Source organism: Mycena indigotica (genome assembly GCF_014461135.1).
Source record: "Mycena indigotica strain 171206Taipei chromosome Unknown Mind.scaff0002, whole genome shotgun sequence".
NCBI classification, from domain to species: Eukaryota; Fungi; Basidiomycota; class Agaricomycetes; order Agaricales; family Mycenaceae; genus Mycena; species Mycena indigotica.
In genome coordinates, this window is record NW_023503001.1 from 5,487,496 (window position 1) to 5,514,382 (window position 26,887).

Genomic DNA, 26,887 nt, shown 5'->3' on the forward strand with positions numbered 1-26,887 from the left:
TCTGCATACAGTTCTTGCTGCAGCGCCGCATTGTGGCGATCATTCACGATGATGCCAACCTCTCCCGGAACAATCACCAGGAGTTTTATATACTTTTTGCCCTTCGTGTTGTGCTGATATTGGGAAGTGGAGCAACGGCTGTCGGATATGTAGGATGCTTCAATCTTTTGCAAGATACCAGTACCCGCCAAACAGTACTGTGGCTGGTGCTTGAAGCTATACTTTGTGTCCTTCGAGTTTTTCTGTGGTCACTCAACCCTGAGAGTGATGAAGGTATCTGGTTGAAATTCACCTTGACCACACCTGTAAGACAAATAACCCAGGCCAGCATATCTGCTCAATATGAAGACATACTCCCAAGTTCAGATGTGGGGTCATCATTCACAGGCATTCCAGCCACACAGTTCATACAAATGACACAACCAAGACAGTCATCTCATAACCAATACAGCCGTCAGGCCTTGCCTTTCTACTTAACAGCTGTGCTATCCACTTCCATTGACTCACTCTACTTTTTATGCACATACAAACCTGTGCCCACAACACATTTGATTCATGCTGCACAATCAGTCAGCCGTTATGGATTGAGCCAAACTGTTGTGGCTCTCTACAAGTATAAAGTCCTCCAGCCCATCGGTTGGTATGTAGCCAATTATTCCAACAGGATTGGTGAGAGGAGTCTTGCTGTTACACTGCGATATGAAACTAGTATGCCAACAAACAACTTGTTACCAAGAACAGAAACTGGCAGGATATGGACAGTTGATGAAATGAATGCCATTGTTGCACAAGCCATGATTCACTTCAATGATCCTACCCAAAAGACTAGAATATTGTTGGTTTCCTTGAATGGAAGAATACAAGGATATGGTCCCATGAAGGAAGAGATTCTAGGATAGGAGTTGTTAAGTACATAACTGTAGTGTAGGGGACTGGTCAGATTGATAGTAAGTACCAACTGCTATTTTCTAATCCTTGATTTGTGGACTCTTCAGAGTGGCACAGAATATTCAGCTGTGCCAAGCCGTTGTCCTGGTTATGGTATTGGGTCAAAAATGGTCATGATGGCAGCTGTGTTGTCTGTAAACCAGTGCAAGTGCTTTATTGACTCATCTGCCTTAACCGTTGGGCATAAGGATTAGTGAGTGTACAAATTTGAAATAATTATATTGGGGCGAAAAACAGGGAAAGATTTTTGGGTATTTCCTGAAATGGGTATAGCTGTAAGACAATAAATAGTATAAAGTATAGGTTAAGGTCAGAGCTCATCATTGCCAACCAATTACTATAGTATTAAATGCCCAATCTGGTGTGACATTCAATAGAAAATTTTTACCTCAAATTATTCCTAATTAGGCAACTCATACTGCCAGAGGCAACTGGAAATGTCCAAAATTACTATTTTGAGAGTGCTAGGAGGTTAGGAGTAGCACCTGGCCCACAAGGGATGTATGATCGTCCCCTCTGCGGCCAGGAACGGGAGCGAGGAGGAGCAGGAGAGGCCAGGGTGTCCGATCACCCCCCTTTGCGGGCCCGCGTATATACAACTCATCGGGCCTGACACGACCCGATTCGAACCTTCAACCACCGACAGTGACAAGGGACTGAGTTAACAGGCCCTTTCGGTTTCGATCTACCCCGCTCGCCGCACCTCGCGGGCCCGACTATCTGTCTGTTCTGTTCCGGGCGTGCACTATTAGGAGAGGTCCTTGCACGGCCTGACCCACAGTCTGACAAGGCCTGGGCAGCGCCGCAGGTTCCGTCCCAAGGTAATTGTTGAGAGGGTCTTGACGGATCAGTGATAGAAAAAAAATATTTACTGCTTCTTATATCTTAACTAAATATGGCTAGAGACACCTCAAAAATAGCTATGGTGCATCTACTAATATATCCCATATATATATATTCCATCTCATATACCTATAAGCATGGTTTAATAAGCCCAATGTGGTGCAATAATGACAGCCTGTCACATTCTCATCACACTACTGGTGATACATGACTAGTGATTATCACATATATGACGTATATGGACCCATATAGGCTGAGAACATCATACAATACCTCTTTATAATATATATAGTACCAGAGTTAACACCAAAACATTACCTTTATCAGCAGTTTTGATCCCATCAATTGGTCACATGTCTCAGCAAAGGCTGACCATTCCCATAGTCTCCTATCATTAACCTTGCACGGCCCGACCCGCAGTCTGACAGCAAGACCTTGTCGTCCACAGTCAGTACCCTTATATCACGCTATGCAGCCAACAAGGTATGCTATAAAGGTCCAGACACTACTGACTACGCCAGGTGCAGATGCCGAGCATCGACACATATGCCATGTGATGCCGACGGCATGTTGAACATGGGCAACACCCAAGGCTTGATTGGGTACATCTAAACACCTCCTTTGAACCCCCCCATGGTGTACCCAATCATGCCTGACAGGACAGGTGTGGGTGTATCCACCCATTAATGTGGGCATACCCCGGAACACCTACTGGAAGCGGAGGGCATCACCCATATCTGATGGGATCACCCAGACAGTTTCCGGGTCGGGCCGTGCAAGGACTCCTCCTAAGAACGCGCGCCCGGAACAGAACAGATGGATAGTCGGGCCCGCAAATATGGCGGGTGGGGTAGATCGAAACCGAAAGGGCCCGTGAACTCGGTCCCTTGTCGCTGTCGGTGGTCGAAGGTTCGAATCGGGTCGTGTCGGGCCCGATGAGTCGGTACTGCCTCCTTGCACAGAGTAAGGTAGTTCTTTAGACAATCTAAGCGATAGAGTACAGGGTACACTATATTACCTGATATGGCAGAAGAGGGCAAGGGGGGGCAAGGTAGTGCTGGCCAGAATTATGTTATGGTTAATTAAATATTTAATACATTCAGAATATAATGAATATATTATGCCCTTGGTGGATCACTTGAATATGATTATATTTGAATATAATATAGTATATTCATAATATAATATTATATCATATTATAGTTATAGGATATTCAACTACGGTAAGGTGGATGATTACAGCTATTTTCTTAGTCTATGGACTCAGTCCGAGTGTTATATCCTGTGCATCTTTGGACGCTCCGAGGTTATCCTTAGAATGCAACAGGGTTTTTTTCATGATAAAGGTATTTGAGTGTTTCCCTTCAAACAGTTAATCTGCACACAAACTCTCTCGGACCTGTTTGGACCCTTCAATTATTAATATGAATCTTTACCCATTTGAACTTTAGCTTGTTTACTTATATTCTTTAGGCGTTCGTCTTGTTTCCTTTGCATTGTGTATGCCTTTTCATTCCCCTTACTTACTATGCCTTTGTACTTATCCTGCAGACCCCTTCGGATCTCCCTGCAAGGTCATATGCCTTATGCCTACCACTTGGTATAAATACTCATACACTCCTGTACTTCAGTTGATACTCACAGCACCCTAGTGGCAATGTCCCTGATTATATTTTAAGAGTCATGTGTATCCAAGGCTGGGATTAGAGAGGCCCCAAAAGAAGTTGCCCTGACAATCCAGTATGCACACTGGGGTTTCAGCCAAAAAATGGTCCCCTAATCAGAATTTAGATATAAGAAATAGTGGTCCAAAACAAGAGCCTTTTTTGCTGCTTTGATTTATATGCAATAACAGTTGCAAAAATTGTCTCTGATTTACAAGAAATCAAGTACTCTATTGGGTTATCAGATATAGTATATATATCATGACCACCCTCTTCCCGACTTTGTAGACAATAAGTGCACCTTATTCGAACTTAAATATTTGTCAAAAAATAGTTTCATATTACAATCTGTCATATATAAGGTGATTTGTCATATATGATGGCACTTTGTCACTTATTTCTAATATAGCAGGTACACTTTGGTGCTGTCCCTAATTCTTTCTATATATGGTCACAATAGGTTTTTATACGAGTCACACAACAATGGCTGTGACGCGCTTGGCGCACATATCCCGACGCATCTCTATTCCCCAGTCTGAGTATGCATGACTTCCACGCCCCCAATAGTCCCACATGGCAGATCGATGGCCAGCTGCACCCGCGCCATTTGCACGTTCCTTTACACTCGTCTCGGGGGTGGATGGAGCTGGACGTAACATTCAGTGTTGTGCCGGGCCCCGCCAGACCCCGCAGACGGCGGGACGGCGGGACGGTGCTTGAGGTGGCAGTGGATGAGGGTGCAGTTGCTCGGTAAAGCGTTGTCAGTAGTAGATGTCAATACAAATGGAACACATATTACTTGAGTATTACACTCGTCCTCCTCAGACGCCAATGTCATCGTGACGTTCCGGTTGTATAGACTCGGATCTGGTCCCACTGCCCCATTATTCAACCGCGAGGTCACCATTTGTGAGACCGGGGAGCAAGGGGACAATCGAGGCGTGCGGGTGCTCAGACTGAGAGGGAGACACCCGTAATCGAGAGGCTGGTCATGCAGGCGCAGAGAGGAACGTGTGGAGGAGCGGCACGAGCACGTGTTCCCGGCGTGTCGAGCATGCTGCACGTGAGCGCAAGTGACCGCAGCCCTGGAGCGGCCAGCGCCCCAAAGAAATCATTGACGAACTCAGTCGAGCTGACGCGGAGGCTGCGCAGGGCGAGCGTAGAGCATGCGGGCGGGGGCGGGCCGAGGTCCGGCGGGATACTCCGGCATGCCACGCTGACAGCGAGGGACGGCAGCGGTGTCGTGCACAGAATGGCAAGCACTTCTTTTGCGCTGACGTTTGTGAGGTGTGTAGCGCGTCACGTGTGCCCAGGGGACACCGGTGGCAATGTCAAAGGCGGCCAGCAGATGACGGCCAGCTGACAGGTCCATGGACAGCATGGCTGGCGGCCCTTATGGCAGACCCAACGGCGGTTTGACTGGGAGCCAGCTGAACAAAGAGAAGTCCTTTGTAGCAAGATTTCAGAAGATTTTTCTTTTATTTACTGAGAATCAGACACCAGCGCGCACATAATCTAGCGCCGCTTGGGCCACCCCGGGCCCCCCGGCGTCGGGCCGGAGATCATAACATGCCAGCAAATGTGCCACCCACGTGCCGGAAGCGCTGGTGTGCGCGCTCACGGTGGTGTCCCCAACACCGAGTAAGTCCCCCAAATCCTACGCAGTGCCCAGTTTGAGCCATGTTGGCTGATGTATGGCCTTGGGCTGCGCCGCCCGCAAAGTCATGTCTGGGATAACACGATGCTCCCTGCGCATGCAGACACCCATTGCCACAAACTCCATCTCCAACCTCGTGCAAATCACAGCCCTCGTTAAATCGTCACTGCCCGTGACTTAATCACTGACCATCTGTGATTCCGTATGCATATGTCTCTCTGCTTCCAACCACCATCTTTGGTGACACAATCGGTGTTCCTCAGCCCAATCTTTCTCCCACTGACTTGCAAATTGCTAGGCAACGCTCATCTCCCCTCTACAGCATGGCGCGGTCCAGCCTATTGTGACAAGAATTTGCAAAATGTGCAAGCAGCATTTGTCTTTGCGTCCCCCGCGGCTGATAGAGGCTTCGCGGTAGTCCGATTGCCGGATCCCCCAACTTTGCTTGGTCCAGACTCCGCACACAGATGTCGCAGCGTCGCACACCTCTATTATTATTATTATTAAGGGCATAAGGTCCCAAATCTGGGTACCGCCCAACTCAAGAAGCCAGCGGGGGTGAGCTGTACCCTCCAGGGAGTACGTCGACCCCCTACCCGCTCTCAGGAGCTCTACATCCATAAGCTACACCAGCGCTGTTGCATCCACACCAACCAGCCATCTTGCAGAAAGGAGCAGACGCGCGCCGCGGCCGGCCCTAGCAGGGCAGGATCACTGGATAAAACCCTCTGTGAAAACCCGGTGGGAAAAAACACGGTGGGACGCAGACGGAGTTCTCCCCTCCTGCGTGTAAATCCCCAGCATCCACCGCCAACATCAAATACGCGCTGCCCACACTAATCTGCCTGGGTGGGAAACTCAGCACTCTGCAGCCCCCCCACAAAACAGAAACCAACACTCAAACCCGCTGCCTCAATCTCCACACTCGCCAACTGAATTCGCGCCATCCCCATCCTCCTCGCTCCATTCGTCCTCTGACAACGGTGCCAACTCGCTAACCATTGACGGCAGCCTGCGCCCAAACCATCTCCACGCCTTGCAGACCCGGTAGACAAAACGCGCCATCGGCACCACTGTGTCCCAACCAAAGATGAGCCTGCGCAGCTCGATCTCCGCATCCGCTCGAGAAGCCGGGTTTGTGACAAGTCTCAGTCCGAATTCATGCCCGAGCTCATGGCGCAACTCCACTATCTCACGGGCCCTGCACTGGAGGAACACATGCCCGGGTGTCTCCTCATCCTCGCCACACATACGACAAGCCAAGGACGCAGGATCGTGTCCGCCAGTAAGCGCGTGAGCGCCAGCCGGTGATTGGTGTGCGCTACTCTAGGCACGTGCTCCACGTCACTGCTGTGGGCCTGTGGCTCCTCAAGGGGCCTCTTCGGTGAGATCCAGACCCTCTGGCGGGCAGGAACAAGGCCATCGATGCTGAGAAGCATGCTGCATGACTCATGATCTGGAAACCCCAAGTCTGGTCTTGGCGTCTTGCCACCAGCACCCTCACCCATCCTCACCTCTGACTGCGCTGACCGTCACTGTTGTCGTCCCCACCATCGACCTTGCCACCTGCACCGCGCAGCCCAGAAGTGTCACGTTCTAACTTCTGGCAGGCCGAAGCCGAGTTGCCCACTCTCCCCTGAGTTTCGCCCCGGGGCCAAGATCTGATAAATCCTACAAGGATTGTTAAGCCAACAGGCATGATGATGGTAAATCAGGTTTAACTTGTTCAAGTTAAACTGCGTTAAACACAGTGATAAACTGTCCCAAAAATGGCACCACCCGGGATTGAACCTATGACCGCCAACAAAAGACATGCCATGAACCACAAGGCCAAGAAGATATACTTAGACCAATGTGCACAACCCATCAGCTGATTGTGTAACCATCAATAAAACTAATTAGCAAGCACTTTGCTATCTTACCCCTTGGTTATGATACTTGCTACAACTGATAACTACTCATTTACTGCTGTAGTAAAAAAAGTCATCCTCTTTTGCTCACTTGACTTGGACTCATTGAACCAAATTGTCAGGGGAACCCCCACTTCGGCCTCCTTCGGACCCTCCGAACGCATCCGAGGTGCATCTGACCGGCGCCCCCTCGGACGCTCCGACCCACCCCGACCATCGTCCACGGCCTCCTTCGCCCGCACAATCACCGATCCGTCAAGACCCTCCCAACGATCACCTTGGGACAGAGCCTGCGACGCCGCTCAGGCCTTCTGCGCTCTACGTCGGCAGTTACGGACGACCAGTATATAGTTGGCGCCCTAGCAGGCGGACCCTTAGAGTTTCTTCTCTTTGGATCCTCCCCTGCTAGGTCGGTCCCTCCATGTATTTCCGTAGCTTCTATTCACGCTTTGGATCCTCCCCTGCTAGGCTTTCGTCGGAGTCTCCAGGGTTGCCCTTACAGTATTGTTCTGGTCAGTTTCAGCCAAATCTATTGATAAATACAATATAAATATCAATCTATCCAGAGAGAGATACTTAAATTTTATACTACTGATTTTTTGATAAATTGGAAATACTTCTCTTAGGCAGTGGGATCATTATACATTATGCTCTTCATTTGTTGCCAAATCCAAAAGCAAAGAAAAGGCTATCTGTCAAACCCTGGGTTCAAAAACCCTTTTTCTTCACCCTTTAAACCTTTTATTTTGGCCCTGGTTGATAAGATAAGACAAGGAGGAGATAAGATGGACGATAAGATGGTGATTGGATCATCAGATGTCGATGCTGATGTTGATTGACAGCGTGGAGTTGGACATGAGGCAAACAGCACGTAAAGGCATGGCTAAAGTATGACGTCATTGCCTCTCGTATTAGGCATGATAAACACATAGTAGTAGTGTATATAAGTAGAGTAGATTTTGTCTTGTACCCCAGTCTTCGAATTGCATCATCTTTACGATATCTTTTCATGGTGCTTCTTGGTGTTGCAGGCCTTAAGGGGCTAATATCCAAAGAGTGAATGCAGATACAACTACAGTTCATTTGGCAACAGAGGATGCAAGGCCAAGATACCCTACAGGTCTGCTTACTAGATGGCTAACCATATACTCCTACTGCACCAAGGATAATCATTGCTCTAAGTAAATTTCAATATCTGATATAAACTTAGGTAGCCAAATTTCATATTGTCATACTGCTGTCACGTCCGAAATTTGGCTACCCAAATTTTGGATTGTCACATTATGTTATGTGGATTGTCACATTATGTCACATCATTAGTCACGTCTTGAATTTGGGTACCCAAATTTTAAATGGTCATGTGACAAATATAAGATTTGCAGCCAGGGCCGTGTCTATGCTTGAGCGCTGCCTTGTTCATCAGACGTAAGGCTTCAACTAATTACTATCCATATACACTCCAATGCTGTATTGTATTGGGATATGGATAGTATTGAGTTATAACCCAATATATTGAGTATATAGTAGATAATGTATTGTTTTAAAATATTATTTTATATATCACAATCATGATAGTTATGAACTATCTGTAAGGGGAGCATGTGATGTGACAGCTGTGACTGATCACGTGACTGGTCCGTGCGCAGATAGCCCTGTACTTAAGTAGTTGGCCGTGGGGCTGTTCCCCCGGCTTTGGTATCAACTAGGCACCTGGACCCTCATCCCCTGACAGCATACCAAAGCCTCTATATCGACTCTGGCACTCTTCTAGCCCCAGTTGATCCTCTCTATCTCCTATATTCGTCCTCACCCTACTGTGCTTGCCTTCTCTCCTCCAATGACGACTCCCGGCGTCCCTGTTGACCTATATTCGTACTGCCTGCTTCTGCAGAGCGAAATTACTCGCCTCACCGACCGTCTCAACCGTCTTGAGTATGGTACGCCTGCTCCACCCCCTGCTCCCCCTTCCCCTGGTCCTACATTCCATGGTGTCTGGGACGGCAGTTGCTGGGTTCTTCCAACGATCCCGGCCCCTACCCCTGCCGTCATTGCTGCGGCCCACACTTCCATACCACTTGCCGAAACCTTCCCCCCTACTGCGCCCGACACTGTCACGTGCTTCTCTTGTACGCTTGTGGTGCCTGACTCGGCTGTCGGGCATATCGTGGGTCGCGGCGGCAAGGGTCTCCACCAAGCTCACGACACTTCCGGTGCTCAGTTGCGCGCGTACTCTGATCGCGCTGCGCCTGGCGAGCGCCGGGTCTCTATCCGGGGAACCGACCAGCAAATTGGTGAAGCGCTTATCGCGCTTGGGAAACGGTTCATGCGCAAGCGTGTCCGTCTGCTGAGGGACCTGCCCCCCCCCTCCTCCTGCCGCGCCTGTGCCTGTACCATGTGCCACAAAGATGGATGTCGACCGTGCCCCTCTGCACCGCTCGTCCACCGTGATCCACGCCCAGTCTCAGGTGCCCCGCGCCACTACTGCGGTTCGACCTGCCACTCATCCGAGGGCCTCGGCCGCTGGTGGGCCAGCTGGGCATTCGCGACTGTCTTCCCCCCTCTTCCCGTCTTCTCTACCCCGCCAACCTGCCGCCGCCACTACCCCACCTATGCAGGCCGCGGCACCATCTCTTCCTACCCCCCAGCCTTACCCTACTCCCTTCGCACCCTTGGTGGTTATGGCCACTCCGTCGGCGCTGACCAGCGCGTCACCTACCCCGATCGGCTCTCCTATGCAGATCGACGTAGCTCACGCCCGGCCGCGTAACCGGCAGACTGCCCGACGAGGGGCGTACCTGCGCAGTCATCAGCGCGTCATAGGCGACAACCTCTATTTCCCTGGCGATCCCGAATATGAGTTCGCAGAACCCTACACTCCGCCTATCCGTCGAGGCGACGGATCTTGAGGAGGGGTTGGTGTAAGGGGAGCATGTGATGTGACAGCTGTGACTGATCACGTGACTGGTCCGTGCGCAGATAGCCCTGTACTTAAGTAGTTGGCCGTGGGGCTGTTCCCCCGGCTTTGGTATCAACTAGGCACCTGGACCCTCATCCCCTGACACTATCAAGTATAGTTCTGCCATATGCTAGGGACCATAATAACATCTTAGTTACAGGTCCTGAAAGTCTTAGAGCTGCAAAAAAGACGACATTGAGGTTAACCAAGGCTTTTAATAGTCAAATATAATAGTAAAACAGCACAGATGTCAGATCAAGAGGAAACTGGGTAATCAGATAAATGTTGTGTTGATAGTTAACTATAAAGCTCTCTTCTTATCATGATACTTACAGTCTTTTGATTGTGATAAAATTTCCTTATATGGAAATTTTGAAGTTTAACCTAGACTTATGATTGATATATGAGAAAATTTATTATAATAATAAGGTTGTTTAGATGGGTCAGTTTGTGGGTCAGTTGGAAGCTGTGGTTAAAGTAGCATCTGAACTTTTAGTCAGATATCAGATATAGTCCCAAAAAGTATAGTAACAAAGACTCAGAAAATACCTTATCTGAAAGAAGTTGACTTGATAACACCTTGTATAACCTACAGATACTGCCTATATAGGCCTCTGAGAAAACTCAATAGTATAGAGTATCTATACAGTATATATTCTATACTACAAAAATTTTGCCACCCTGTATATATATATGGATTGTATTGGGTTATAACTCAATATATTGAGTATTGTATTGTATTTGGTTGGAGCCTTAATCAGACGTCCGAGAGCCCGCCAGTAACTGAGTACATATGCGCGCGGGTTTTGAATCTTCCCTAATGTCTGAGCGATGACTGACACAAAGGCGTTCAAGTTGGAGGTGTTCCATGGACAGATGCACTGTTACTGTGTTAGAGCTCCGGGAGCTACTAGTATTAAGTCACTGGCTGGTTGAAGATGAGAGCCCGGCGCGATTCCCGCGATCACATGTTCGTCACGTCACCATCAACAACTTTCCCTCAACCACCACCGATGGCGACAACACTCCCCGCTGAGCTTCTTTCTCTCATTTTCCAACATGCGCATGAAATCTCTCCCCTGGCCACGGTGAACTGCCGCACACACGTGGCAGCGGCAGTCTGCCACCGCTGGCGGGCAGTCGCGTTGGGCAACCCGTTGCTATGGCGGGACATCCATATCCAGCGGACTGTCGACGGGCACAAGCGCAGGCCGCAAGGTTTACGCGACCTGCTCGGTCTTCAACTTCAACGCTCTGGCCAGATCACGCTCAGAGTTCGCTTTGCTTATCCAGACTCGGATATAGCGGTCTTCAAACTACTTCTGACGACGACGGACCGGTGGGCGGTACTTGACATCGAGCTCACCGGGGCCCAGCGGTCTCTCCTCATGGCATACCCCGCGGTGTTTCCAAGCCTCGTGACGCTCACACTGCGTCACGTTTCCACTCTCAACCTAGGTGGGCTGTCCTTCGCGCCACACGTCACCGACGTCCGCATTCTGGGGCCGATCACGCCGCTCCCGGCGGCACTCCCGTGGGACAGCGTGACGCGCTGCATCCTCCTGTACATCAACACCGAAGAAGCACTTGCAGTCCTGAACACAGCGGCAGCCCTCCAGGCCTTCTGCGTGAGTGCCGGCTCGGGTGTCCCGCCGGGGCTGGGCCCGCTACCGCCACTGTGCACTGCACCGGCTCTGCGCAGCCTGCGGATCACCCGCTCCTTGGAGGAGTTCGTGTCTAGCCTGCTCGGCAAGCTGGCCGCTCCCGATCTGCAATCGCTCATGCTCGACACACTTGACGTCCCGGCACACGTGCTCTCGCCGCTCCTCCGCACCTTCATCTCCGCTTCACCTGGACTTACATCCCTCTCCCTCACCCGTGTTTCGCTCTCTGAGCCCGACCTTATCGCCCTCCTGCCTCTGCTCCCCGCGTTGACCCGCCTCGCCGTCGTCTGGCCAGCCGATGTCCATACCCGCTCTCTCATTGGGGCGCTGACACTCACCGGCCTTGCGCGCACAAGTTGGCTGCCACATCTGACCGACCTAACGCTCGTTGGCGGGCTGTCGGTCCCCGACACACTCCTGTTCGCAATGCTCCACAGCCGCCGGAAGACGTTGAAAAGGGTGGGGTTATTTTACGCGGGAAGAACCTTCTTTTTCGACCGGTCGCTGGACGGGTTAAGGGCGGGTGGGATGACGGTGGATATGAACTTTGAGGTGACGCCGGGAAGCGAGTACAAAGATGATACTGTGGAAATTGAGGATGAGGACCCAGACGAGCCGAACATGGACCTGTAACCCAAAATCTATCATAATTTTCTGTGGCCGTGTTCGAGTCTCAAATGCTGTGGTTCGCTCGCCTGTTCCTTTTCCTGAAGCACACTCTTCACGCTAATATGGAGGTCACAGTCGTGGCCTCGCCGGTGGGTTCGCATGCAAGCCGAGCGGTAGCTATAACAACTTGATCATCGTCACTCGAATATATTATATGGCTGGACGACACGAGCCCAACAGGGGTGTATAACGCAACTGGAAGAGGAGGACGCGATGTCGTGCTACTGGCTCGCGAGTGCTGCGAATACAGAATGTATTTATTCGATGCCAAGATATTGTGAGTCCATCACATAAGTTGATGTGACTGATTTAGTGAGTTAGGATCAGTCACATGTCCTGTTTTGGTGATAAGTACCACTCAAACCAGCCACTGACCAGGACAGGGCCCAAGCCTCAAGCCCTAGGCAGGGCAGGGCAGGGCAGGGCCTGGGGCCAGGGCTTGACTTACAGTCAAGCCCCAGCCCTGGAAAGCCCAGCCCTAAGTGGGGCTTGGCAGGGCAGCCCGGCCCTAGACAACACTAATCACATCAACTCCATCATCATTCTGCAAATCGGATAAATACCTGTGACCCTGCCAGAAGACTCCCTGAGTCACTTTCTGCTCTTTTCTGCCTTTGACCACCACCAAGAGTATCCTCCCATGTCGTGCGTCCGCTGCGCTGCGATCGTTCTCCCTCTCATCTGAGTTCCCAGCACATACGCATCACCAAATTGGTCACAACGCTGTAACAACTTTTCGTCCCGACAAACCCCGACAAGGTGCTAGTTAACCGACATAATCCTTAGCCACACTTTTATGATACTAGCAACAGGCTTGGAAGACTTGCTACAAGCCTTGCCGTGAACGGGAAGGGTAGTCATACAGTTAATACACCCTTATTACTCAGCGCTTTCGATATGGAATTGTTTTGCAAGTTATTCTGGTTCAAGAGCTTTGTTTGAGTATACTAGTAAGTCTAAGTACATGAGATATCTTTGCGTGCTTGGTTATTGTAACAACTGTCAGCAATGGAGAGTACGGAGATGCTTTTGTTTCTAGGCTGACAGCGAGTGTCAATTCATATCTTCGAACGGAAGCTGAAGCACTGACCTGACGTGTGTGGTTCAGACCAGTCGCTCCTTCTTGATACGAGATGGTCCTGCTGCCACTGTCGCGGTCGGGGCTCGAAGAATCTGGTCACTATTTGTATCTTCAAGCTAAATACGCGCTGGTCAGCCGAGAATAAGGTCGGAAGTTCACAGTAAGCACCTGGGATTCCTCCTGGGCTTCCGATGTAACGTCTCCTTGCTGTTCGAGTTTTCGCTAGATAGTAGTCGTGTCAGTTTCTGAATCAGCTGTTGGGGCACCACGCACGACAATTCCTCGATAATACTGCAAATTCTGGGACAGAACAATAGGGTCCTGGGCAACATTATCAATGCATCTCTTTGGACCGCGTCGTCCCAGATTGTTGCAGTTGGCGATTGCTCTTCGAACGGCAGAGGGATGACGACCAAGAGCTTCCGCAAGTTGCTCGTAGCTGTAGTCGTCTTGGAGGGCACGGCAAACGGCTCGTTCACAATGGGTCACAGAGCGGCGCGGGGTTCTGAAAACGTCAGTAACATGCATGGAGGCCAGAACGAAGACTGACTGGCCGCGCTTTGTTGGCGAACTGGCTGTTTTTCGCGACTGGAGGAACATAGCAGCTGAAAGAATGGGATGAGTTCGCAAGAGTTGCGGGCGTCTTTATAAGTTGAAACGCGCTGCAAAGGTGGCAGTGTTTTCAAGCTTTGTGGTGTTCCAAAGAGAACCGCAGTCGTCTGTGGTTGAATTGTAGGTAGGAAATATGCTTTGCTGCGCTTCAGCGAGCACGCGGTACCAGATTTCACAAGGAGAATCCTGCTTTCAATGTTGATGCGGTGGTGCGCGGAGAAGGGATACTCAACTGCGGCATGACTGTGAATTCAAACTCAGAGGCCCGAGCGACTCGTCTCTTTTAATTCTTGAGATTTCTGGCTCTGTTCATTGAGCGACAGCAGCCTAAGTGGTAGGGTGGTAGATGACATGGCCATATAACGCGTGAGGGCCTCGTTAATGGATAGTACCTCGACGAGCATGGCGGTTGAGAGTAAGTTGAGTGGCGGGCATCGGCTCTCATTGACCCGAGATCCGACTTATGTCCGGCGGCATCACCAAATTTGGTGGGGTTAACAAATTGGAAATATTACACGAATGAGCAGTTATGAGCGTTGGAATATTACACGAATGAGCAGTTATGAGCGATCTATTCGGCTAGACCAAGGTGATTGATAACTGCCGCATCACCTCCATACAACGGTTCATCTTCATGATCAGCCTCTTCGTTGTCCTGTTCAAATATCGCGTCTCCACGCCAATCAGCATCCTCCTCCTCTGAATCGCTGTTATCCCCGTCAACCTGCATCAAGGGCATAGTAGTATCCTCTATTGAGGACGGGTCATCCACTGCTTCGCTCAACAGTGTCTGATCAGATGAGACCGCAAGGTTGTTGTCGATTGTGGAAAGACTGTCGTCCGACAGTTGGAGAGGCGTAATCTTGTGATGGCCAATGACATTGTCATGGTACCGCATAAGCATGTCGCGATCGACCACCCTAACAAGTCTGAGTGAAATAAGGTAGCGTAGAGAAAGAGGCTTACATATTGACATAATAGAATCGCCAGTCTTCGTTTCTGCTAGATTCGGGTCGAGCCACAGACTTGGGAAGATACTCCGTTGTTCGTCCGTGGCGAAAAGCAGGTATCAAATGACTGCCCCGCACAATATCTTGAGGATCGAGAAAACCGAAAGCATCGGGATCCTCATGCGGCATGTAGCCAAGGCGCGGGAAGCGTTTTGCTTTGAGTCCGCAGGTGTAGGTCATATCGCGTCGGAACCATCGAACCCAAAGGAATTCCATGCGCTTTGCTTTACTAGGGTGGTCTGCCAGTAACGCATAGACATGGAATATGCCCAAAATTTCGCCATACCAGTAACAGTGAGGATCGATTGAATCCTGTGCATGAACCATGAAGAATCTTCAGGTTCGCGGATTCAATGTGTCCTGGTCTCGACGAACATCGTACGTTGTGTAGTTGACCTTCATGGTTGCATGAGTGTAAAGCAAATCTTTCTCGACAATCACATTGAGCAAATCCTCCTTAGTGAGCTGAACATCATCGTCAAGGGCGAGAAGTTGACGTCGCAAGTAAGCCTTGAGTTTAGGAGTAAAGTCCTGCAGTTATGGTGAATTATGCACGAGTGGACAATAGCACGCCTACCTTGAGTGCAGGATCGGAGTACGACTGATCAATCTCCTGTCAGGCAATTGATAAGACGAACCATATACCTGAAATGTCTATACACCATGGGTTCTATGGGAGGCCCGTCAGTACCAGTATCCAAAACTTCCTCTTCATCCTCCATGTTGATGTCCGAAAGATGCCAAAATGATCTCTTCGAGTCAGAGATATAATGATGCTGTTCCGGAGGAACATAGGCACCATATGATGACGACGAAGGTTTGGGACGGAGAGTGGACACCAGTTGTTGTCGATTGCGACGTGCTTTGCTTACTTCAGCAGCACTTGGTTGTTTGGTCGGCGGGGGATAGCTCCCGTTGCAGTTGCTTTCTCAGCAGCTTTTCTCTCCGCCTCTTTACACGGCGGACAAAACAAAGTCCCTTGGCACAAAGTCGCCACGGGTCCCTTGTCTGTCCCTTGCCACAGCGCTTTGAGGAGGCTGATCTTCATCTATTAAGTCCATAATTTCTTTGTATTCTAAAAGAATCTATACAAAAAAAAAACAAAGTTGCAGCATGATAAAATTTCACCCAATTTACACGTCACTGTCGTCGTCTCCCTCCGCATCAGCCCAGGAGAACTCAGCCTCATCATCTTCATCATCTGCATCATCGGAAAGAAACTCCACGATACTGCCAGCCTCAGACTGGTTTTCATCGTCCCCACCATCCCCGTCCTCTGTATCCTCGCTGCCCACACTCTCGCCTTCATCATCGCTTGTTGCGGCCGGGGCCGGGGCCGGGGCCGGGGCCGGGGTTGGAGCCGGGGCCGGGGTTGGAGCCGGACGTGAGGTATTCGAAGTTGAAGCCGTTGGAGATGCAGAAGAGGTAGTGGGAACCTCAACAAGATCGTATAATGGGAATACAGTTGGACCATATTTGCGAGTTAGTTGCTCGATGGTCATGGATCCAGTGTCACTTCGTTTAGAGATGTCCGTTGAGCCAGGCTGAAAAACAATGATTTGTTGGGGTGCAATTTTGGCACGAATGCCCGGCGGGAGTTGATTGAACTCCGCAGGATCATAGTATTGAATGGGCATATGTTGAGGAATCTAGATGGTTTGTAAGAAGGAAACAAACACGACAAGAACCAATACTAACTGTTGCATACCGAGAGAGACCTCGTTTTGAAAATTCAGGGACAGTTCGACGGCTCAATTTGTTGGCGGCCCGAGTCTGGTTGGTCATTGATAAGGTCTTGATAATGAGTCTATCGACCATCTGAATGATGTTGTCAGCATCCATGGACCGCTCCGGACGGCGAAGGGCACGAGAGCCTGTCGGTGTTGACTCGTCATCTGACGTTGCCTTGGGTTTGAAGAGTAGTTGGATGCCTTCTGGGACACACGAGTCCGGAGAGCTCACATACGCGACTCGTCGTTCGGAGCGCTATAAAAACTTCATGATTGGAACAAGAAATAGTGAAAATAGACATACCCGCTGACGAGCATGGGGACGCAGCATTCCGATCTGCCTCGACATTATTTGCCCCAGGGTTCCGGATTTCCTTGGCCCACTTCTCGCGCATATAATGGAAGATGAAATGGTTGAAGAGATTGTTCATGAATTCGATAGAGTCGATGGGCGAGATGTCTGTCATGCACAGAAAGTCGTATGCGGCGCTAGCAACCATCAGTCGGAAAGTATCGACAGCAGCGATGCGCATAGTTGAGTTATAAAGGGAGTCGGAAGGCTGCTCGAAGTCGGGAGCCCATTGGATGATTCCGAAGCGTGCCAAGTTACCACGGATTGCAAGCTTGGGTGTGTCGCCAAGTTGGGAAAACTTTTTGACGATTTGGCTCTGAGAGCGAGCCGCAGTGGAAGGGAGAATTCCAAGCTGGAACAATTAGTGACAAGCGACAGGCAAAAACATGACACGCACCCTCACATCAGCAACTTCAACGAAGTTTTTGGCACCGTGCATACCGATCCGTGACATCTCCTTCACAGAGTATCCTTTAAACCGACGATTGAATGCATCGATTATCTCTTGCGATGCAGTGGTCGGAACGGAGTTCGACTCCAGATTGCCCCAGAGGAACCGAATATGAAGATAAAACCCTTTCTGCTCAGCTGTAAGTCAATGGATGTAAGCCGAATGATATTACCTTGAAGGGATCCGTTTCCTTGTCCAATTCCTTCTTCAAAATTTGATGCTCTGCCGGCTTTCGAGCTCGCTTCGCCTTAGATGCAGGTTTCCCAGTCGGCGCAGTTGGTGTATTGCCAGTCGTGGACTTGGAGGCAAAAGGAGGGGACGTGCCTGTTGTCGAGTCCGTGGATTGAGGTGGAGCAGTGGTGGGCGATGCCTTTGATGATGGCTTGGTTGTCTTCGGTGAGCTCGGGGGTGGCGTCGTTTTTGACTTCTTCTTCGACTTCTTGTGGTTACCGGATGCGGCGGGCGTAGTGTCGTTCGCAGCTGGCTGTCTGCAGAACCTATTAGTTGAGAATAGCTGAAAAATAGAGGATGCGTACTGGGAAGCTTGTCGGAAGGCTGCCTGTGCCTGTACATACGCTGCATCGCGTTGCGCCTGCATTGCTATGTACTCCCCGTTCATTTGCTGATAGCGTTGCTGGTACTGTTGCTCGTAACGGGTCTCCGCTTGCTGGGAGTGATGATCGAACATCGCCTGCTGCTGCTGATACTGGCGGTCGAGTTCATTTTGGTGAGCTAGTCGCATGTTCGCCATCCAAGCTGCGAGATCGGGGTTGTTGTTCATCACATCAGCAACACTTGGCGGAATTTCGATGTGGCCACTGTTGTAGAGTGGCTGAGACGTGTCGTAGTTGAATGAGTTGTTTTGCTGGTAACCATAGCCGTTGGCGTAAGTGTCGTAGGCGGTGTACTGGGACGAATAGCCTTGATTTTCGAAAGGTTGTCCCGCATAGTATGTGTTGGTCGACTGTGGATATGGATGGGATGGATTGGCCGCGGAGGAGGACTGGTTAGGGTCGGGAGCGTTCGCCCATTGCGACTGTGCAACACCTTCGTTGTTGTTGTAGTGGTAGGCCATGAAAGAGAAGAAGTGGCTGACATGTGTGTCAGCTGGGTATAAGAGCTCAGAAGACAAAGAAACATACCATAAAGGTTCCGAGGAAGCTCAAAGGGAGCGCTGGTGCGGCTACATGGCCGTCAGAGAATGAGTAACAGGAGTCACACAGTAGATCAGATTTCAATCGACACGGCAGCCGGGCCATCTCCGCAACGTTCAATGCAAAAATAAGACCCCGCGGGCAGCCCCGCACCACTTGTGCTTGAACTCATCCTCGGCGTCAACAACATTCCAACTTCCTGTGATTGCTCGTCCCCTCTAGTAACCCCTTTTTCACAAACTCCACCCTCTCGGCCCGGGACCGCGCATATGGCACAGCGGTGCTCGTTCTTGCTCGCTTGGCGCCAACTTGAACGCGAAGCAGGCCGGCCAGTACTGGTGGCGCCTACTCTTAGCGGACCAGCATCTCGGGGAGTTGGACCATGGCGTCGGCGTGCCAACTGCAGGACAGACAAGAACGCCATTTCGCACAGGAACTACAGCCGTAAGCCACCGCGCGGGGTATCCCTGCAGTCAAGGCCGCCAGCGGAGCGGTCCCTCTGGGGCTTCCGCGCGGTTGTGTTTCGCCACCGACGCGAAGCGCAGGCGCAGGCGCAGGCGCAGGCGCAAACCGAGGACCATGGCCGCCCGAGCCGTTGCCCGTTGTTGCTCAGCCAAATCCCTATTGGGTCGCGCTCAGGAACCTGACCACGTCCACGAGCACGCCAACCATCGTGAGGATCAGCGGGCCTCGTGGACGGCAGTGCTCTCCTTCGAGTTCCCGGCCGGGCGACACCCCCACGAGCACCACAGTCCTCAGCGTCGACAACGCCAGGCACACGACGTACGCCGTCGCAAAGCTTCGCCTCGCGGCCCGGTTCCGGCGCAGCATCGTCTAAACCTCGCCTGCTCGCCGTCTCGCGCCGCGTTCCTCTGCATGCAGCGCCGCCGGCTCTCTGCTCAGCCACCGCCGAGTCCCCGCTGTCACGGCGTTAACGGACACGCGGATCGGAGCTGACAACGAGCATTTGTGCGCACCACGAAACTCAGCGCTGGGGAGCAACAGGCAGCGGCGCAGGTCAGCCTTGCGGATCGAGGACTCGATGCTGCTCAGGAAGACGGGCGGGACTGTTTCTCCTCTCCTTCAGCTTCCGGCGACCCCCGCAAGCACCAGAATCCTGGGCGTCGACAACGCCCGGCCCCATTCGGGCGCAGACCGTGGCCCGGCCACGCTCATCTGCCGCGTTGGTTGTCCACAGTCTGCCGCGACTCACGGCGCGGTGATTGCGATGGAGTCGGTCCGCCAGGGCCGGGCCAGAGGAGGAGACGATGCCGCGTGTTGGCCGCCAGCGCGAGCAACGTGGGATTCTAGGCGGGTTTAGAGCCTTGGAGGGGACTGGGGCGGCTGGGTGAGTCGGTGCACAGCGGCTATCTGCTCAGATAATCAGCGCTAGATAAGAAAATAAGAATTATAAACTGTGTATGTATTTAAATTTCTTTCAATATCTTATAATATACAACAAATTCCATTCAGAAAACTATTGCTAGTAATATTTTGACAACTACTAGTATGTATATCACTGTAGTCAAGTTCGGCCACGATGCAAGGAATCCACAAATATAGTAAAATTCTCCATTATTCCAAATGTTCCAGCAGGACGCTGGTGATAGGCCAGATGGGAAATAATATGCTGAGGTTCTATAACCAACAAGGATTGAGGGGTTTGTGGTGAAGAATATCTCAAAAGGCATGCAAGACCAGGATGAGAAGCATAGGGAGTCTTAGCTTCATCTTCAGGAGACAATGCTTGGTGAGGCTGAACTAGGATGAATGTGAAGAGTTTGTCATGTAGAAGCATTGCAAATATTGCTTGAATAAAAGCAAAATCCTTCTGCCCTGTCTGTGGATTCTTGTATGAGATTGAGCTATTTCCATGGTGCTTCTGGTAGGTAGAAAAGACACGAGTTTTATGGTGAAAAGTCTTGAGTGGTAAAGCCCTGGAAGGAAATGCTTTGAGACCAGCTTCCAATGCCTCAAATCCATAATCAGCCTGTGAAATGAAGGATCCACCATAGTGGGTATTATGATAGTTAAGCAAGAGGTTATAGACAGTGTTATCAAGTTGAATAGCTTGACGACGGTGAGCACTTTGTTCCTCAATAGGAATACTATGAGGCTCTAAAGGAACAGAGCTGGCTGGCTGTGGGGAAAGAATCTCCATAGCCTCAGCAACTGCTGGATCAGAGTCAGGCTGGCTGAGCTTGATACTATCATGCATTGCTGCAACTAATCGACCTCGCCTACAAATCTGGCGAAGCATAGTAAGATCCATTTCCCCTATTTATGATAAGATTAAGAAACGTTTGTTAAATAAAGATTTATACATACACATATGATTATTGGTCTTGATTTTTTGAAGGGTCCCATTATGAGTTTCATATAAGAACTCAGCAAGTTGAACCAGAGGACCCCACCATTTCAGTTGAGCACCATAATGAAGTGCAAAATGATGATTAGGGCGTGTACTAAGTCCTGGGAAGAGGTCCTGAGATGTTTCTAGATAGTGCACATAGTATTCCATAAATTTATCAGCTTCAGCTGGAGTGACTGAATATGAAAACAGAAGATTTGTTGCAGCAACTAGATCTGTTAAGTTCTCAAGAAGCTTTTTGTCAAATGTTCTGCGTTCTGATAGACCACAGCTGAATATCTCTGGCACAATCAAGGGGAAATTGATAGTAATGGCAACAAACCAATTGTCAGCCTTTAATTTCCCATGTGTTTTTTCTCCAAGATTGAGGGGAATTTGGTCAAGATAGGATGGCAGTACCACACCTGCAAGACCTTCATGAAATTTAGGCATTCCAAAATCCTGAATAGTAAATTAAATATAAATAAAAGATTAAAAAAAGAGATATTACCTTGGTGAAAATTGTATGAGGAGGTTTCTCACTCTCATATACCCCCTCCTCATTTTGTTCCTCTTCCTCTTCTGACTCCTCTTCTTCTTCTGCAGTAATATATGCTGTCCCAGTTTGCTCTGCCTCAGGTATTCCTTGAGGAACCTGTGAAGAGCTTGCAAAAAAGTTCAACTAAACCTAGTCCTTCAATTTCTTCTTGAATATCTGTTTCATCTATATCCATCATATCATCATCTCCTGAATTTTCTGCAGCTTCTTTATTTTGAACAGAATTTCCAATTCCCCATTTTAACCTGCAATGATGTTGCACAACTCCTTCCAGCCATCCATGCATGATACCCAGAGTAGTATGCTTGATAGGATCCCGATATTCTAAAAAATGAAGTGCTGAAAATCGATGACCTTCATCACGGACAATCTGCTCCCGCTCTCGTTTAGTTTTTGCAATAAGGTGTTTGTATGCTGCAAAACGAGCCTCTGAACCTTTTCTAAGAACAAAGTTTTGATAATCTGTACGAGTAATCTCATTTCTAGGAAGCTTGCACAGAAAACAGAAATTCTTTAGTGAAGCAAGCCCTGCAGCTCCTAAAAACTTTGCAAGAGCCAGAAGGTCTCCTAAGGCACAGAGTACAGCGGCCCGATAGTAGATGCCCTCAGTAGGATGATTGAATGTCCGTAAGCATTTTCCTTTCCACATATCAACAAACTCCTTAACGGGTGTCTCCATAAGACCATTGACAGTGTCAACTGTTGGTTCATGAGGTGGTGGAGTAATCCCAGCAAAGTATGCATTGCCTGTTAAGTGCCAGAGCTCATAAGGCAAGTTTAAACAAACTGCTATAATGGCACCACATGAGGCCTTCTTCCCTGCAATCTTGTTCAGGAATGGGTTGAACCAATCTACATAAAAGCTAAAGACAAGATTGTGTGGCTTGGATGTAAAGTCATTAGGGAGACTCTTCCATGCTGGGCTATCCCAGATAGAGTGCATGCGCCCAGAGGGATCTGGCTGATGATGAACAGATTTGCTAAGAAGCTCTTCCATTCCAGGACGGCCTAAAAAATGTTCTAGAAATGTTGAAAAGCTCTGTGTGCTATATAAGCGCCGTGGGACAATCTTTGGTCCACCACGGGTTTGACGTTCTGTCCAGAGAGGTGTAGAACATGTAGTATTTCCATTTCTGGCAAGACATGTCTGAGGAAGATCCTGTATTGAATAGGCCCGGAAGCATTTGGGACAGCAGATACTGCGGACAATTGTAGGCTCTATAGATAAATGACCTATTGCAGTTCGAACATCTGTTGGGACATTATATTGCTGGGGTGATGCTGTGTTATCTTGAGCTGTCAGGCGGATAAGAATGTTGAGAACTTTCAATACACGGCTACTTGTCTCTCTGCTAACACCAGAAACAAGGTGCAGCCAAGAAGCCAGAGAACTTGCTAGAAACTGAATTCTCTGCTTAGAAGATACTTTTTTTTAAAAAAAAATCAGCTATGTACTGCATTCATTTAGTATAAGCTTACCAGTTGGGCCACCTTGTGCAATTTGCAGAGCAACAGGCTGCACATACTCAGCTTGAGCCTGGGGTACAGTAGGCTGAGCCTGTGGTATAGCAGGCTGAGCCTGAGAAGGTTGCTAAAACAGAGTTAATTCTATTTAAATTATACTATATAAGTTGAAAGGGTACCTGATTTTGTTGAGCCTCATATTCTGCATCTGCTTTTGTGTGCTTAGAAACTGTTGACCTATGGAGCCATTGCCCCCCCTGCGCAAAGAGCCATCAGCTGACATCCAGACTTTTGATCTGCAATCTTTAGAAATACAGGTGCAAACTCTGTAATATTCCTTGTTTTCTTTAGGATCTGGTTCTAATTCCATATAGGTTGGGGCATTACTAGAGCTTGCCATGGTGGTTGAGAGCAAGATGGGTGAGGGGGAGATTGATAAGTGATAATAGTTCCTACTTCATCCATGTCAACAGCTCTCGGTCCGAGCCTAACGAAGCCGCGGACTTGGCACTGTGACCGTAACGATGTCACATCATTGTGACATCGGTGAAAAAAGTGTGCAAAAGAACAATTGGATTTCATATACTATGATTCACATTAAGTAAAAGACTTAAAAAAATCATAGGGTGCTTGGGTGCTTTGTATAAACAAAGCACCCTATGGAGTGGAAAAGGACAGCGTCGACACATCAGCCAAGGGACTTGATGTTGTCCGCCGTGTTATAGGACCGTCGTTTCTCCCACATTGCACGTATCAACCGTCGGCGGTGTTCATGCTTTGCAATTTGACGAACATGATCTTGCTTGTTCGTGCGGACGGTACAGATATTTGACGAGCCTGTGAGCAAGCTTGCCCTGATAGACAATTCAGAACTGGATGAAATCTAGTTGGAGATTACTCACAATCTGAGTTGAAAATGAGTCAGTGGTTCCGTAACGCAGGATGGCATCCGGATAGTCGGGGAGCGAGTGCAATTTGAACGTGATTAAATTGAACGGCTTCTCAACCTGTTCTCCCTTTTGTTTGGGCGGAGCAGGGGGAGTTGTGCTTGTGATTGTAGTCGATGAACCTGGTGTAGCCAACGAACTTGGCGCGTCAGCTGGCGTAGACAAGTGGTCGGTGATTCGTGTGTCGATGGGCCAGCCGCTGGCGGTAGGTCACCATCTGGGTTTGCCGACAGCATTGCTGAATCAGATGAGTGGTCCGCAATGGGTGTCGGCAGCCCAGGTATCAGTGTCTCGTTGTCACTTGCATTCGCCAACGGTATAGCAGGACCAGTTGATTTTAACTTTGCCTTCGTCTTCGCCTTCGCCTTCGACTTAGGCTTGGGTTTAGGTTTGGGTTTGGGCTTTGATGTGGCACTCGAGTGTAGAGAAGGGGGAACGGGAGGAACCGGGTTTTGAGGAAGTGTTGTTGGTTGAATATCAGTAACCGCTGTTGCTGCTTTCGCCGCCGCTGCAATAGTAGCAAGCAAAATCCTGCGAGGACTAAGTCTCAGTAGTAAGAAACAGCGTATCACGTACTTCTCAGGATAATCTGCCCCATAGATAAAGAAACGAGGGAAAACAAGACGAACAATGCCGTCCCAACATCGAATTTTGATACCGTTGTCATATGCATCAATGAAGTCTTCTGAGAGAAGAAGATCCCATATTCGATGCATTAACTCGCGTTTGAGATGCTTGTATACTTCATCCGACATGTCGCACCCATAATGAGCACGATATGTGTCCCGTATAGAGTCTGGGAGCTGCAAGACCGTGAGCATCATCGCAAGAATAGGCAAATAACATACGGTAGCAAAATACGCTTGATGAAAGCCAGCATTTGAGGATGGTTTAGCTCGAAATCCCTTCGGATGGTTGCCAAAGAAGGTATAACCGGGCCACAGCGATGCAGTCCCGAATTGAGCAAGGTGGGTCGCATCAGACCATTCCATTATACCCATAATAATACTCTCAACAGGGTCCTCTGGAGATTGCGGAGGAGGGGGTTGCGGGATTGCTTTGTATGCCTCGAGAAATGCCGCCGATGTGTATAATTCTCCAAAGACCTCTTCGTGACCCGGAGGAAGGCCAGGTAGTCCATATTCGTTAAGGGGAGGATTGGCGTCGTCGAGTACGATGTCAGCTGATGTCGAGTCGAAGGTGGGGTCGAAACGAAGGGAGAACGGCGTAGTATGGAGCTTTTCGAATAAAGGCCCTTGGAGAACCTCTCTAATAGGGTCAAGAAGAGGTCGGTAGTGTATGTCGGTGACCGTGAAAGTAGGAGCATCACACTCTTTTTGAGAGTGTCCAACGCAGGGCATTTTGAGCTGGACGCTCCCAGAAATCCACTTGTCAGTGACCTCAAGAGGCTCTATTCCATTCTTGTCGAGTTGTTCAAGAAACTTCTTGGTCGAGAATGGTCGAGGGAGGTCACGAAGGTCCACGCCATCTGACTCGGCTTCGTCGTTGGGTTGGAGAATATTCTGGATAAATCGGTCAAAACCGCCGATAGACCCAGGATTTTCCTCTTCGATATGATATTTCATGAGGTGCGCAACTGATGCATTCGGAAATGGATAATACCAAGGCTCTTTCGGAAGGGGTAAATTATCCCAGTTGATTTGGTCCTTTGGCGCGCAATATAAGTCGTTTAGCATTGCATGTTCGTCAGGATCGTGGGTGGGACGCTGAGGATAAACTTTGTACAGCCCAAAATGATTAGGCTCTGTTCGAATCCATGTTGAAGGTTGCGATTCGAGTGGAGATTCGGGCTCGGCAATCGACTGCACGGTATTAGGCGCAGGTTGGGGTAGCGACTGAGATGAAGCCTTTCGGCGAAGATGGGGCAGTGGAGTTGGCGCAGCATCATTTAGTTTGGCTGGAGCGCGGCGCTTTCGGTCCGGTAAGCCACTTTTACGGTATGTTGGAAGCTCTGGGGCCGCTCTTCAATCATTTCAACTTGGATCTATTCCCTAGTATGAGCGAGGTAAACCAGCAACAAGATTTCTTGAAACGCACTGGAGCAGCTGGTGGGCTTGGAGGTGCTGATGGCAGTTGCATGGCAAGTCGTTGGTGGACATGGGCAACAGATTGTAGGTGCAAGGCTTTGAAGCCCGCACACGTTCTATCGTGAACCTGTTTTGCTTCTCCCAAATTGCGTAGAGGCTTTTGGCATAGCTCACACGCGTATTTCGCCTTAGGCATCTCTTGTCTGACTTGAGGGCAGGGCGACCGCGCAACTGGAATTCAAGTTGGTGATCGCGCGGAAGAAAAGTTGTTGTTTATATAATCACGTCATTCACGTTTCCTCGCGCGCGCGCGTCCTCAGATTCATCTCTCTTCAAGTTTGGAATACCATTAAATTGCAAGTAATATAGTCGATGTAGCTAAGGAGCGTGTCTAGGAAAAAGAGCGAAAGAAACGAAGAGATGGGTGTCCGAGGTCAGAGTTTGAAAGTGATAACGGTAGGTCTACTAGTCGTCGGCCTGGATTGAGTCAGATGAAATACTAATTACGGAGTCCATAGAGATATCAGCCACCGCATCGTCGGCATCAAGGGAGTGGAGTGTATCCTGTAAAATGCGACTGAGAGTACGGAGAGATGCGATGTGCGCCAGAGACTGTTGTCGAGCTTCCCCGAGACCGGTCTGTGCATTGTGAAGCAACAGCCGGAGGTTTGCAAGGTCTTGAAGAAGGAGGTCATTATCCTCCTTAAGCCTATCTGCGCGGCCCTGAGCTTTGTCGTAACTTTTTGTAAGTTGCTCGAAAGCTTTTCTCAGCGTCTAGATATTACTATAAGTGGATTGCCTCTGTTCACAAAGTCGGA

At 49.5% G+C, this 26,887-nt stretch overlaps 3 protein-coding genes across 3 annotated transcripts; 1 reads left to right on the plus strand and 2 right to left on the minus strand.

The window, feature by feature from the left end:
* Nucleotides 1-10,991: 10,991 nt before the first annotated feature.
* MIND_00277900 (F-box domain-containing protein) lies at nucleotides 10,992-12,275 on the plus strand (the record flags this gene model as incomplete). Its single annotated transcript, XM_037359651.1, has 1 exon — nucleotides 10,992-12,275. The coding sequence occupies one exon, from the start codon at nucleotides 10,992-10,994 to the stop codon at nucleotides 12,273-12,275; it is 1,284 nt and encodes a 427-aa protein (XP_037224746.1).
* Nucleotides 12,276-14,575: 2,300 nt separating this feature from the next.
* Nucleotides 14,576-15,736, minus strand: MIND_00278000 (uncharacterized protein; the record flags this gene model as incomplete). Its single annotated transcript, XM_037359652.1, has 5 exons — nucleotides 14,576-14,924; nucleotides 14,971-15,326; nucleotides 15,390-15,545; nucleotides 15,592-15,627; nucleotides 15,677-15,736. 5 exons carry the CDS (start codon nucleotides 15,734-15,736, stop codon nucleotides 14,576-14,578), a joined length of 957 nt encoding a protein of 318 aa, XP_037224747.1.
* Nucleotides 15,737-23,940: 8,204 nt separating this feature from the next.
* MIND_00278100 (uncharacterized protein) lies at nucleotides 23,941-26,121 on the minus strand (the record flags this gene model as incomplete). Its single annotated transcript, XM_037359653.1, has 5 exons — nucleotides 23,941-24,090; nucleotides 24,144-24,552; nucleotides 24,598-24,824; nucleotides 24,870-25,952; nucleotides 26,080-26,121. The coding sequence occupies 5 exons, from the start codon at nucleotides 26,119-26,121 to the stop codon at nucleotides 23,941-23,943; spliced, it is 1,911 nt and encodes a 636-aa protein (XP_037224748.1).
* Nucleotides 26,122-26,887: the final 766 nt, after the last annotated feature.